Below are 14,763 nucleotides of genomic sequence, written 5' to 3'. Positions count from 1 at the left end.
CAGCACTGGATTTAAGAGGCTTACTAGAGGGGCTATTCTCCTCACCTCACTCTCCAGGAAAAAGTGTATTAATCTTTTCAATTGGTCAGTACTCGCCCCAAACTTTCCTCCTCCTTTGGGCTGAACTTCTTTATCTCCCTCATGACTAAGCAGCCTGCCAACAGAAAAGGAAGTCAGTCCAGTTCTGCCACATTCTCCTCATTTACCAATGAAACAGTAATTCTGTCAAGATCACAAGGACTGTATTTCTCTTCAGTGTCTACTTATTTACCCCAAATCTCATTCGACTTTTTCAGCAGATGAAAGGAAAAAAGATTAGATTGCTCTGCATTATGAGAGATATGCTGTCCCTGTGGATGCAGAGACTATTTCTGATGGTTTCACAGGTACCCTCCCAGCTTTCTGGGTAATGGATGCAGATTCCACAGAACTGATCACAGAATGAGGTCAGCATTTGCTCATGCTTGAAAAGGGGCTTGCTCTAGGCCAAATTTAAACCTTAACACAACAGAGATATTACGACACAGCCACTGTTCACATCACAGTACATCTTGGAACTGCAGCTTCTTAAGGAAAGCACAGTATCTTGTAATTGTAAGAGGCAATTAACGTCACAAATACAGTGGAAAAGCTGCTCTTCCTCTTCTGTCTGAAGTATGAAGCACATTATGACACTTCCATTTCCATTTGCCCCCTTATCCAAAATGACTGTGACTACTGCCCACAAAGAGTACTACTCCCAAGATAAATACAGGAAGGCCATCCCCACAGACTAATATCATGCCCAAACAGCTTGGATTTAAGAGCTGGACCACACTACTAAATGTCAGCAAAAATGTCAGCTTGTGCATTCAAGAAGTGCTTCTGCTGCTATAATTTATGCCAGCTAAGTAACCTAAGTTAAAACATGCAGACATAGAGGAGATTTTGTGCAAACCAAGAAGAAGGGGCAGCAGGGATGGAAAGCATAAGCATTTATACTAAAACTTAGCAGTATGACTAGGGAAAGGAGGGTGTCACTAACATGTCTTATCACACGAGAATGAACATTCTCTACTGGTAGAAGTGCTGGAGAGAAGCACTGGGCAAACAAGAACAGGGATGAGATTTACAGCATCAAGGTGTCCACAGTGCACTGGCAAGCTGGGTAGAAAAAGTAAAGTTACCAGGGCAATCACTTTGATAGCAAAAAGCAGCAGAGCTCTGAGAGGAAAAACATCTACTTTATGAGTGCGTATTAGGACCAACACAAAACACTAAGTCTAGCAGATGTGATAGCAGACTCATCAAAACAGAAGTTTCTCTTCATTTGTCTTTCTGTTGGACTTGGCTCCACAAATTCCAGAATGCCAACATTTCAGTTAGACAGGAAAAGACAACTAGGAGGAGATTCTGTATGTGTGCAAACACAATCATTACTTCTGAATCTGCCCCCACAAAATCCTTGCCTAAATACTTTTATTTTCATTCCTTTTTGTAAGTCAAGATTATTTCTTTCTCAGTAGAGAAAGAATATTTGCCTCTTCCCTTTTTAGCATGACAACTCCATTCAACTTCAGGCAACCATTGCTATAAGAGTTTTTAAGAGTTACTCCTGGGGAAGATAAACCCTGTTTAACCTGACAGGAAACTGGGAGGGCTTTCTAATCTGCTGCATCTCCCGTTATTTAAAGCCTTTACAATGTATAAGGCAACTTCCAAAGGGAGAAGAGGAGGCCATTTTTATGATTAATCACCAAACTATGAAAATCCAGCAGATACCAGGTGACAGATTAGCTTGTAAGAAGCAAAGCAATAGGACAAGAAAGTAGAACGAAAGAGAGCCTGTTCTCAACATAGCATGGCACTTGTGCATCAGTCAGTAGTTTCATATCCTCTGTGTTAGTCTTCCAACTTTTCTCATGCCTATTGTTTTCAGGCTGTGCAGGAAAATATGCAATTACCCCCAGACAGCACTTCTCTTCTGATTCACCAGAAGAAACACACTTTCAGCAGAAAAAGTAATGCTTAATATCCCCCTTAAATAAATCCACCTTCGTTCCAAAACAAATGAGAATATGCAAGAAGTAGGCAGGGATACCTTTTATAAAGGAATTCCCCAGCTGCTACTGCAAGCGGACGGTGTGTGGTATAAACAAACTGGTGCAACATTTCACAGTCTTCAGCTGATAACACATCCTCACAGTTCCTAGGCAAAAATAACAACGGAAGTTATAGACCAGGTTTATCTGCAAAGAACAGTATGAATGCTATGTCCAGCTTTCACTAGACTTGATTCTCCATAACCGTGCTACTTGTTTACACAGCTATGTGTAAATTTTTGTAGGGCATTTCTAAAAATGCTCTCAAACAAAATTGGCAGTGTTCTTTTACTCACTGTGTAGAGAAACAGTCTGTGCAAGCCATGATAAATCAGGCCCACTGCATAGACATGAACATTAATTTAAAGTATAATTACGGTTGATTAGTGATCACGGTAAAAAGGGCAAGAGTAATAAAACAGGAAAATCATGCCTCTACTTCATGCTTAGATGTTCACCATAGAAGATAATAAACAATAAGAAACCTTCATTTTGTAGTACAAATTATTTTTAAGTTATTTATTCCAGTATTTTAAAACCCATATTCTATTACACTACACTTGTACAGAGTCCCACCTAAAAAGAAATCGAAACACATTCTTGATGGCACACCTATGGCTGGAACCTCTCTGCACAAGCACATTCAAAGTCATGACTTTTTTCATTCAGCTACACATCTTGAGAATACCATATGCCAACTAGTAAACCTAGAACACTCTCTCTGAGAGGTAGAAATGGTATCCATATCAAACTTTTACAAAGAGAAACTGAAGCATCAAGGTTGAATAACCCAAAGAAGAGATACCAGATCAGGGAAGTCCAAAGCAAGCATTACAGTTTCCAAATACCTGCTTCTTGCTGCCACAACAATGTCACTGGACTAGGCTACTTCAGAGAATGAAAGAGCAACATATGAGACCCTTAAACTTTCTACACCCAGGTGAGAGGGAAGGTTTTTTATTTATCATTGCATTCAATCCTTGAGTAGTAACATTTTAAAACCATCTACAGATGTGGTCCAATACCCTCTCTAGAACTGAGAAGTCATGCTATTCTCTTGCTAAGTGTGATGTCCAAAAAAAATCCGCAGTCCTTCCTGTGCTTGCCCATTTGTCTCCAACCCACTACATCCTTTAGCATCCTCACAAGTCAGAAAGCCCCAAAATATCCTCCAACCTGACTGAAAAAGAAGTGAGCTCACATTAGGTGAGAGTACCACTGGAGCATCCATTAAAAAGGTCTTTAAATGAGAGTGCTAATGGTATGTCTCCAAAAGTGATGAATCAGTCTCACAGGATAATGTGAAATAAAAGCTGCCTTACATACTTAAGGCAGGTTTTGGCAGACTGTTTAAACATGCAATTACCTTGAGCATACATTTGCAGTAATAGGCCATACAGGAAGTTGTCTGATAATACACATCAAGAAATCAGCATAAAGGAAAATATTTATGTCATTCATTCAACCATCTACAGAACTGGGAAAGTAGAGTAAAAATGTGTTTATTGATGTTAAACAGTAAAAAAATGAAAGAAGTAAAATGGTGCACTAGAGCATATGAACAAGCAGTGGTGCGTCCTGTAAAGCCATAAATGATCAAATTTATTAAACTTCTACAAGTTTGACAATTGAGAGTAGAACAAAGAATGACAGTAAAGAGCACTTACAGGAATAAAAAGACATGATATAACAAGTATTAAAATAGTATGGGGAATTTACAGAAATAAACTAGCAGTCTGACAAGGTTTCTTTCATTCTTTTTAATGTTAATCTATTATTCAGTTATTTTAGAGCACTGGTTTCCATGAAGATGTCTTTGTCATTTTCTCTATCTATTTTTTTTTCCCCAAAACATTGTTTTTTTCAAAACCAAGTGGACAGCTTGGAATACAAGAAATTTCTACACAAACATACAGTGATCTAGATTGAACCACTACAGAATCACAGAGCGCTGAGGATGGTCAGCACCTCTGCAGATCATCTGATCCAACCCCCTGCTCACAAGAGGATCAGCTACAGCAGGTTGATGAAGGCTGTGTCCAGTCTATGAAGTCAAAGACTCTACAACATCTCTGGCAATATGTTCCAGCACTGGATCACTCCCACAGTGAAAAACTTTTTTCTTATGCTTAAATGGAATTTCCTGCATGAACACGCCAGTCAAGCATACACATTTTTTTATATTTAAATTTTTTCTTCTTTGTATTTCAGGTTTTCTCTCTTTAGCATATTTATAGAAATTATGAATGCAATACCTAAATGTTTCTCTTTTAAAAGAGCTCCTTGACTAAATTGTTCAGATAGCTTGAAGGGCTCAGCAATATCTGTCTCTCTGGATAGAAATTAAGGACTCTTCCTTTCCAGTACTAATGAAACTGCCTTTCCATAGGTACTTTCTATCCTTAGGAAAAAACCTGGGGATCCTGGTGGACACCAAGTTGACATTAGCCACCAATGCTGAAAAGAAGGTGAATGGTATCTCAGTCTGCATTAAGTGTTACCAGCAGGTTTGAGGAGTTGATCCTTCCTCTCTACACAGCACTGGTGAAGCCACACCTGGAGTGCTGGGTCCAGGGCTGGGCTCCCCAGGACAAGAGACATACTGGGGAGAGACCAAGGAAGGGTCACAAAGATGATCTGGGGATCATCTCTCCTGGGACTGGAGCATCTCTCCTTTGAGGAAAGGTCAAGGGAGCTGGGATTGTTCAGCCTGGAAGAAAGAAGCTTCAGGGGGGTTTTAGTAAATCTGGTGGAGGGAGTAAGAAGACAGAGATAGGCTCTGCTCAGTGGTGCCCAGGACCAGAAGCAACAGGCACAAACTGAAACACAGGAGTCTCCTTCTGAACATCGGGAAACATGTTTTTCATGTGAGGGTGAGAGAGGACTAGCACAGCTGCTCAGGGAGGTTGTGGTGTCTCCATTGCTGGAGATACTCAAAAGCCATTTGGGTGCAGTCCTGGGCAAGGTGCTCTATGTGGCCCTTCTTGAGTAGGGGGTTGGACCAGACAACTCTTCTAACTTCAGCAATTCTGTGATTTCCAAAATCCCAACCTCCCTGTTTTTAACTGTCTTCTAGGAGCCTGGGAATTTGCCAGCTACATTAATCTAGTGCAGTGTTATTTCCTGCCTCCTCAAGACATACAAGGTCAGGTGCAACAGCTCCAGCTGCAAATGAAGCACCCCCAAACAGCAGAGAAGCAAAGGAAGGGAGAAGAATCTATTTTCTTTGCAGCACAAGCTGACAGACACTCCTGACACCACTTGAGCACCTGATCTTTCAGGTTTTTTTCTTTCTTGAGTGGGAGGGAACACCTGTGTGTACTACTACTACTATTACTGTTCAACCACTACTCTCTGAGCCACAATGAGGTTTATATTCATAACTCCCACTGAAATGAGTGCTCAGGCATTTTACCTACCTTTGCAAGCAGCAGCACTTGACTACACCTGCTACAACCAGCACTAACACTACCACAGAAAACAGGTGCCTTTCATTCTTACATACATAAGCCAATCATCAACCACACAAAGAATACTTCAAATACAGCAATAATACTGCTGCCAATTCACAGCCCTCAGAATGCCAAGCAACAGATAAAGGTTAAGCCAGAAGTGCCTGCAAGTGTTTAGGTGCCTAAAAATAAACAGGCATGGCCTTCCACATACCAATCTCATGACATACCATTTTCTCTGCACTTCAGTGTGAACATGTCACAAAGAAGAAACTGGGACATTCTAGAGGAAGATCACAGACCCATTTTGTTCTGCATATGGCACCAGTTGGAAGATTTCATATCTTGCTTTTTGTTTCATTTTGTTGCAAGCAAGAGGTATGACTGCTGGAGTTGCTTGACTTGGTCTGTGCTGCTACTCATACCATGGATATCCATCAAAATCACAACAGTAAAATAAAAACACACCTGATGCACTTTACAGAGTATTACTCCAGTCTTTGTTTTTAGTGGCTGTGCACGGTAAGATCTGGTACACATTATAGTGATTAACAATCCAAGGTATAGCATCTCAGTCAAAAAAGAATCTGTTCACTTTGCATTTAAAATTAAGTCAAGTTAAACATCCAAATTTGCAGATGCATTGTACAAGCAGTATTTGTACACTGAGCACTATCAACCAAAAAAACATATGCTGAAAGTATTCTAATGTCTGCAATAAAAATTTTTAAGTACAGAAATCATGTCCTACTAATCTGTTCTGTAATCTCCAGATTACAGCTCCCCAGCTCTCATTTGCAGGTATTTGAAGACACACTTTGGTGATCAGCAAAATGACAACATGGTTGCCATTACAATGTAACAATAGTCCTTTCCCACGCACTTACAATAGGATTAGCATATACACTGTGATTATGCTGTGGCAGAATGATATGGTTTGTGTTTAAAACTCAGTGTAATTTCTAGTTACATTTAACTAATGTAAATCACAGTCATTTTCCCCTGTGCTATTTACATATTCAAGCTAATTGTAGATTTGTGCCCTTACCCGCACCACCTGTAACCTTCCCCCATGCATCTACTGCAGTTACCCAATTACTTTTGCTGCTCTTTTCCATAATCCCTCTACTCTTTTAGGTAGTTAAGCACACAAAAATTAACAGAATTGTCTAGCAGTAGGCACACTAAACTAATTCGCCTCCTAAAAGGCAATGTTTTCAGTAAGATACCTTGGTCTCTCATTGTCACTCATGTTTTCTCCCTCTTTATTTCTTTCCTAGTTCTATTCCCTGTCAGATCCTTTGCAACATTAATGCTAACAATTATGCATAATTCAGTACCATTAATAATTTCTATTATGCTAAACCTCATAGGCTCATTTCAGTTTCAGGATCGCATCATGCTGTGCAAAAATAGAAAACTACTAGCCCAAAGACTGGCATTCAATTGAGACAACATGCAACAAACAAGAAGGAAAAAAAATCTCAGCTCACAGAGATACACAAGAACAAAATACAAATATGGATTTGAAAAAAACTAAGTCTATGCATAGCAAGACAGTTCTGAATCAGCACTGGGATTTTTTTTTTAATAATGTAATACATATAAGTGAATTGAAAAGATCAGTGTTTTCACTGCCTCTCTAGCTATCAAGAGAGAGAATATAAAGTCAGTGGATATTCCACAGGACTGGAATGCAGTCATGGTTAAGAGATGCTCAAACCTGTTACTAACATACATGGAGCACAGCTCTGCTGCCACTGTAAAACATCACAAAAATGGTCAATTAGCTGCTATACTCACCCAAAATACTACTCTGGAAGTCAGTAAAAGAAAGTTACTTACATAATATATTTTTCCCAAGAAAAACTATTGGAAGAAAAAAAACTACTCCTGGCCTTGCATCTTGATGACTCACATCATGACACAACAAAATTTTTATTCCAAGATTAGAGATATGTTCTGAAGGTCAGTACCTCACCAGTTAAGATTATATTATTTTTTTTAAATAATTAATGATTCCAGATCAAATATAGGGAATTCAGATAGAGATTCTTGCCAGTAGCTTTAAAAAGAGAAACTTGACCTGAAAGATCTTTCACATCTCACTAAAAATGCAAGTTGGGCCGCTTGAATTCAGTTGCCAAATTTGCAGATGACAAAAATTAGTCATTCAAAGAGAAGCCAAGACAGCATGACAAAAATGGCAAAAATTTTATTACACCAGTGCATACTAGTAGCCATGCCATTTATACAAGCTGTCATTTATTATTCTATTATCCCCTTTAAGGCAGGGGAGTTGCTGTCCCCAACTCCATTTCATGCTTTACCGCACATATCAAGTAGCATCACTGCTCAATATCCAGACACTGGTTCTGAGCTATGAGACACACCTATCTGAGACACAGCAGCCCTGCAGGTCTTTGCTTCTGCAGTGCCAGCAGTAAGTCCTTTCTGCCACTATTGTAGGTACTAAGGCATCAGCTTTTCCCCTGCTAGAAAAGGATCTTGATGCAGGCTTTTATTAAGAAACATGTACATACGACTGTCTATATTGTCTGCATTCTCTTCACACAGAGTTATAGACTGGTCAGCACTACTCTTATCTAAGAGAAGAGCTGTTGTTGAATTTGCTTATTGAGTCCCCAGCTCACACTTTCACCACTCCAATAATTAAGCCAAATCAGCAGGGCTAAGAGCAACTGGGGGGGAACAGTGGAAAAAAGCAGGATGGCTATGCAACAGATGAGCAAAAAGAAAGAAAATGTATTTGCTAGGCATCTACACAGCCTTATTAAAAACAATTTTATAAAGTATTAATTTTACTTATGAAAATTACATCTTGTGATGGAAAATACCATTCAGAAAACTTTAGAAGGCATTTCTTCACACTAGAAACCATATTTAAGCAAAATTCTGAAAAAAATTGCTTCAGGGAAAAAGAAACATTGATCAAACTTTTATAGCTGCAGCTTGCATTAATGAGAACATGATCCCTTATAATAAAGCCAGAGATGATAAACAGCTGCAGTGCCAATATAGCTCTTGTTAATTCAGATACGGAACAAGTGCAGCCATAGCGGGTGTATGGAATCTTTGTACTTCAACAATGGTGAGCTGCTCCTCCTAGCACAGGGACACATTATCCATGGACATGGCATTGTGCTTTGTTCCAACAGCTAGGCACCATGGGGAACCAAGGGATGTAGAAATGGACATTGTGAACACAGGAACAATATAACCCTGGCTACTACTAGTGAGGCCCAAACAATGGCACTACCTTCCGAAGAGGGTGCAGTGTTCACAGCATCATATGCTGCTCTGATGTGCCTATTGAAGGAGGCCTGGAAAAATGCCATTCAAACCAGTGGAATGTGAAGTGAGATAGGAGACTAGAAAGCAGCACTTCAATATACAAACATACTTGGAATTTAATGTAAATATCTACAACACCATATTAGTTGGACCACTAAGGTCTACATGCTCCTCTAGCAATGACCAATACTTCTGGCTTAAATAGAGAAGCAAATCCCACAAGGCTATTGGACAATGTGTCATGCTGTACATGGAAATAAGCATCTGTATCACCAAAATTCAACTTACACTCTCAGACAGAAGAGACACTGAGTCCTAACATCTCAACTGTATTACCAATGGAATGCAGTGAAGATTTTATTCCCATTTCGCTTTGAAGAAGAGGGACAGAAAATTTATTCTACACATACTTTGCAAATAAAGACATTTCTAAAATAAACATGCTGCTCAAGGATGCATCACAGTAATATTTATATACTTTTGTAATGCTAAGTCTAATTCTTCCCCACACTTCAAGCTTGCCATTATCCTACCAAATCTATGGCCAGCAAGTAAATTTCCAGAGAAAACAACTCTTCCGTTGGTTTTCCACCTCAGCAAAACCAAAGTGTCAAACACTTGCTCATTTCTTGTCAGTCAGTCTGCTATGGGCTCAAAGGCTACCAGATTCTCTGCCCTCGAGCCAAGAATCCGAAAGTCCAAATTGTAGCAACAGCCTCAAAGTTCAAGGCTCCCTGCATCAGGTGCAGACACAGGGAAGATGGCAGAGTTCTCCAAGCTCCTGGTCAAGGCCTGGCAATCCTGGGACAGAAGATGGGGTGGGGACCCCATCTTCAGTGGGAACTTCCCCCAAGGCAGTCAAATGCTCTTTTTGAGAAAAGCCAAAATTTAAAAAGGTGGAATTTTCTTTCAGAGGGAAATGTAAAGATATAAAAATGTAGTTTTCAGATTGAATCTCAGCACAAGGATTTTCTTAACATTGGCATTTCCAGCAGAAAGAAAATGCCATGTCTTGAGCAGCTTTACCTGTAACTCACATCCTGCCAGAAGCAACTGTTTCCCAACAAGTAACTGATTACAGGAAGATTCATCAGGATTGTACCTGGATCTTGTTGCCATTAAAACAATACAGTAAATTAAAAAAGAAATTATTTACTGTGACATAAGCATCAAGAGTTTCATGGCTTGAACTGCTACTTCATGGTCCTTGTCCAGAGGCATGGACACAATTCGATCCTAATGGATGTAAAATGACAATAAAAAGATGTAACATGGTTTATTCTCAATAAACATGTATTTTTGCTACAGCTAGATCATCTACACTAGTACAGCAGAGATTTATTTTTATTTCAGTAGCTATTTCCTAAGAGACATAAGGCAACTTGATTACTACCAAGTAGTTCCCCAGCCCCTGAAAATTAACAGCATGTTAATTTTTAACTGAATTAATCATGCAGTAATATGATATTTTTTATAGATGTAATGTATGCGTTCACAAGAAATCAACTACACACTACAAATTAAAAGTGACTGACAACTTGTTTCTAAGATGTTACTACTGGCACTTCAGTATGTTAAATGAAGGTAAGCCTCAAATTACAAGGATTATATAATCAGTTTCTCCCATTAACAGTAAAGTGCCTGCACCTGCACATTATAGAAGTCAATGCCTTGCTGGAAAGACAGTTAGAGCTTAAGTCATAAAGATACCTCATGGCATAGCAGCAACATTGCTGACCTCCAGGATTCACAATATTGTAACTTAGTACACAAGCAAACAGCTCAGAAAACTGGAAAAAAACTTCCCATCCCACGGAACGAAGAACTTGCACACCTCAGTGTGGCCTATATCTTTAAGATATATTACACCTTTAGACTTGCTTGATTTGGGACTAACAGTTTCCCCATTTAACATATGAATTCTAAATCTCTGCATTCATTTTCCTTTGCACCTTCCTTTTTCTCACAATCCAGCTGGAAGGTATGTAAGTCCACTAATTCTGAGTTTGAACACTCAAGGGTAACAGAGGGAGCATGTGTAACTCCCATTTGCAGGAAATGGATTGATGGTTATATGATTACATTCCCCATCACTGAGAAAGCATGATTTAAATTTTTAAACTTGTATTTCTTGTGTGGCTGTTTGGATTTCTTTTGTTTAGAGGGAAAGGAGTTGTTTTTGGGTGGGGGGTTGGACTGGGGGATGGAGTTTGCAATAATCCATTTATACTGCGTCCTCCACACAGGGAGATCACAGTACAAACAGCCTGGAGCTATTTCATCAGTCTTTATTGAACACCAACCCTGCATTTGGTTACACAGCTTACAGCAGACAGAAAGATAAGGGACTACCACATAATCATATAAAACAGGGGTCAGTCTTAGATAGCCAAGTTTCATTCTGAATAATTTATTACTAAGATACCAATATTAATCTATTTCTTATTCTTCGAGGATATCTGATAGGAATTTTTTACTATTAGCAACTGCTTTGATATACAAGTAAGCCCTGCACCTTTTGCAAAAAGAACACTGATTGCCACCACATGCAGGCATTGATTTGTCCTGACATTGAATCATGTCGTGATTCACAGGGACTGAGATATCAGCTGCATCATCTTGAGCTTTGTTATTCAAATACTGAGAAGGTGCAACCCTGCTAGGACAAGAGCAGTTGACAAAATCATTACCAAGGCCAGGGTTAAAAAAAGTAAAGGGCTTACTTCTTAAATGAGTCAGGATGTTGGAAAATGATAAAGGCAGAGTACAGGGTCAGTGAAGCCACAAAACAAGCTCTCAAAACTACAGTGTATCACCTGATTTGTTCAGAAAGGAGATAAGGGATCCTTCTTCAAGACTCATACTGACATGGTAGATCAAGAGAGAGACATTCCCATATCAGTGTGATACATGGACAGCCAGTCCGCTACCTACAAGGTTAATCCATTATCAGGGGCAGCAAAAAGGGGATCTTTAGCATATGAAATTCTTTGTCATCTGCCAAAGATCCTGTAAAAAAATCTGGGCCAATCTGGATAAATGGCGGAGACAACTGACCACAGTGCATACTAACACCATTTTGTGTGAACTAAAGTGAAATGGAAGATTCCATAGAAACAGAGAGAAACTTCTCAGCAAAACTCCTTCATCCACTCAGTCAACAAGGCTGTCTCTGCAGGAGTCTAAGTTCCTCTCAGTCAAGAGAGTGGGGAGATCAGCTCTGATCAAAACATCAGGTCCTGTGCATACACCCAGCCTATACTTAAAAAAACAGCAAACAGTAATTTATTTACCTTGAATCTGTTAGTAAAGAGATCCATCCTGGAAACAAGTTCTTTTCTGCTATAAATTCCCTGCAGTCCCAGAAGACACTTCAACCGTACTTCAGCTTGCTGCAAGACAAAGAGAAATTGGCTAACAGTAAAACACACATATATATCCTTGTTTTTCACTATCAGCATTTATATCATGTAAATAAGAGTTCTTTGCGGGTTCCTACTGCAGGTTATTCAAATGTTGCCCCATCTTCTTGATTAGTAACATCAGTACCATTTTGTCTGTGTACACACACTCGTCTCTCTCTCTCACACACACAGAGGAAGCCTGCAGTGAGCCAAACTTAAAGGTAACATCAAAGTTCGTGTTAGGCTCCCTAAGAGTGAAAGAAACTCTCACAGACATCACAGTTAATAAAAGCAACAGATTGCAAAAGATACAGGGATTTGCTATTCATCTGTTAAAGATACAAAGGCAGGAGTATGGATGACCTACTTAGTACAACCAGCACTCTCCCATATATCAGACTTTGCTTGCTTCTTTTCAACAGTTCACTGGGACAATTGTTAAACACAGACAAGGAGTCTAAGAAATTCTGGATTTCTCTAGATTCCCAGAGGAAGAGGTACAACTCAGAAATGCAATGGTTTATCACTATGGATTCTTACAGAGTTAAGTGTCATGCTTTCTCCCTATTTCTATTTTACGCTAGACACAGTACTTTTAAGTATTCTAGGAAAAGGGTTGCTTTGAATTCAGCCTAATTAGTTAATTTAGGCAAAATATATTTATTTGTACAGGGTGTTATTTCATACTATTAGTACTCCTGCTTCATAGATGCCTCAAAAAGAAGTCTTTTCCTTAGCCAGCTTTTCAGTTATCTCATGCATATTGCTACACCTTTCAAAGACGAAGTTTTAAATCGCATTAGGAAAGTGATTTTGATGATCCAACATAGAAAAATCATGTGTTCTGTAAATTTATAATGCTAAGCTATCAGCAGAGACACTAAATGATTTGCAGGCTTTGAATCTCTTCATATTTCTTTCTTAATTCCACTTGCTAACAATAGCAGTAAGAATAAACATGGAAATCCAAGAAAGGAGACCACCTACACATAGGCTATCCATTGCTACAAGTTCCTGTTCACCTGCTTAGATGGAAAGCCAAGGATGATACCCAGTGGCAGGCTCTGACTAACAGTTTTGCTTAAGACAGCTTTTTGCTAGAAATATAAAATGAAAGATGAACAGGTAACAATGTACACTGCTCTCTAATCTGTGCATGACACACCAGCAGTATTTATTCTACATCTTAATTCAATTATAAAGTTTCTGAGGAAGAGACTGTTGCCCACATCTGCTGCTTCCTACAGCCACAGCACAGAACTCTCTCACCGACAGTCCCAAGGTGGCACCCATCACTGCACAGTAGCACAAATTCAGCTCAGCCAATGTACTTCAAAACTGGCTTCAGCTGCCCTTGGTTCTTTTTCACAACACCCTGCTTGTGAACAGGGACTGAATTTGTGCTTGGGAAAAGGCACAACAGTGTGCACTCGTTTGCTCAATGGCCATTTAGCTCTTGGCATGAGCCTGGTAATGTCATTTGTCAGTCAGGTGGAGTCAAGCATAGACCTGCAGACATAAAATGTAACACATTAAAGTATACTACACCCCTTCTAAGGTATCCTGTTCCTACCCAAAAGCTCTCAGTCATGACCCCATACATGGATGTTTCTTTACATGCTGAGAAATTAGTAACCAGAAACAAATAACTACTTCTATGACTACTTCTGTTATTTTCCTGTTTTCATCTGGGTCAACACTCCCCACATTATGAGCTAGGGAGGTCTATTTCTGAGTTATTCTTGGATAGCAAAGACAACCCAACTGTCTTTCGAGGTAAAACAATTTTAAAAGCTTCCCTCTCTCTCCCCAGCCCCCCCAGAATATATATCATACATATGCCCAAAGACATGAGCAGAAAACTACTATGTTAACAAGACCATTTGAAAAAGTATTTCATAAGTGGCCATACTCATGGGATCAGTTTCTACAGCCACGCTGGACAGAAGGCTAAACTAAAAGCCCTTTACATTTCCTGTAGCTTGCCAGGAGGATCACGTGGTCAGGACACAGAAGCTCATTTCAACTGCATGTTCCTGCTTCCACAGGATTTCTTTGAGTGTTTTTCATGGTCTAATGAGAAAACCTCAACAACTTGCCCTGAAGTTCCAGACAAAGCTAGGCCAACACGGACATCCCAAGTGTGCATCTCCATGGTCTCTGCCTTCCTGTTTGCTAGTTCTGCCTTCTGCTTTTCCCATCCTTATTCTTCACAGTCTTCATTTTTCTGATCTCTAACTCAGACTTTTCTCCACAGCACTTCCCTTAACACCTGCTGCTCTGTTCAGCACTGGTTTGATTCAATCTGAATGCTGATTTAGGCACTGTATATTCCCTTGGAAGAAAACTAGAGCCTTTGAGTACAAGTTAAGAGCCTGGGTCTCACAAATGCACTGATAGGTGACTGGGCTTACACATAACGTCCAAATGCAAACAACTGTCAGATTTATTATCAACTGTTCCTTGGTCCTCAAAACAAAAAAGTTAAATTATTTCTAACAGATGAACATA

At 39.5% G+C, this 14,763-nt stretch overlaps 1 protein-coding gene across 4 annotated transcripts in view; it reads right to left on the bottom strand.

Moving 5' to 3' along the window:
* The window catches only part of LOC138106318 (cohesin subunit SA-2-like), a 65,126-nt gene that overhangs the window by 24,642 nt on the left and 25,721 nt on the right, over positions 1 to 14,763 (bottom strand). For all 4 annotated transcript variants that reach the window (XM_069006745.1, XM_069006754.1, XM_069006763.1 and 1 more), the window contains 4 exons: positions 12,142 to 12,240; positions 10,005 to 10,084; positions 2,081 to 2,188; positions 46 to 154 (listed from right to left, as the gene is read on the bottom strand). In XM_069006745.1, the coding sequence (XP_068862846.1) occupies positions 46 to 154; positions 2,081 to 2,188; positions 10,005 to 10,084; positions 12,142 to 12,240 (396 nt within the window). The remainder of the gene's footprint in view (positions 1 to 45; positions 155 to 2,080; positions 2,189 to 10,004; positions 10,085 to 12,141; positions 12,241 to 14,763) is intronic.

Source organism: Aphelocoma coerulescens, chromosome 1, assembly GCF_041296385.1.
Source record: "Aphelocoma coerulescens isolate FSJ_1873_10779 chromosome 1, UR_Acoe_1.0, whole genome shotgun sequence".
Taxonomy (NCBI): Eukaryota; Metazoa; Chordata; class Aves; order Passeriformes; family Corvidae; genus Aphelocoma; species Aphelocoma coerulescens.
The sequence above is the reverse complement of the archived record's forward strand: the minus strand, read 5'-3'. Positions and strand labels throughout refer to the sequence as shown.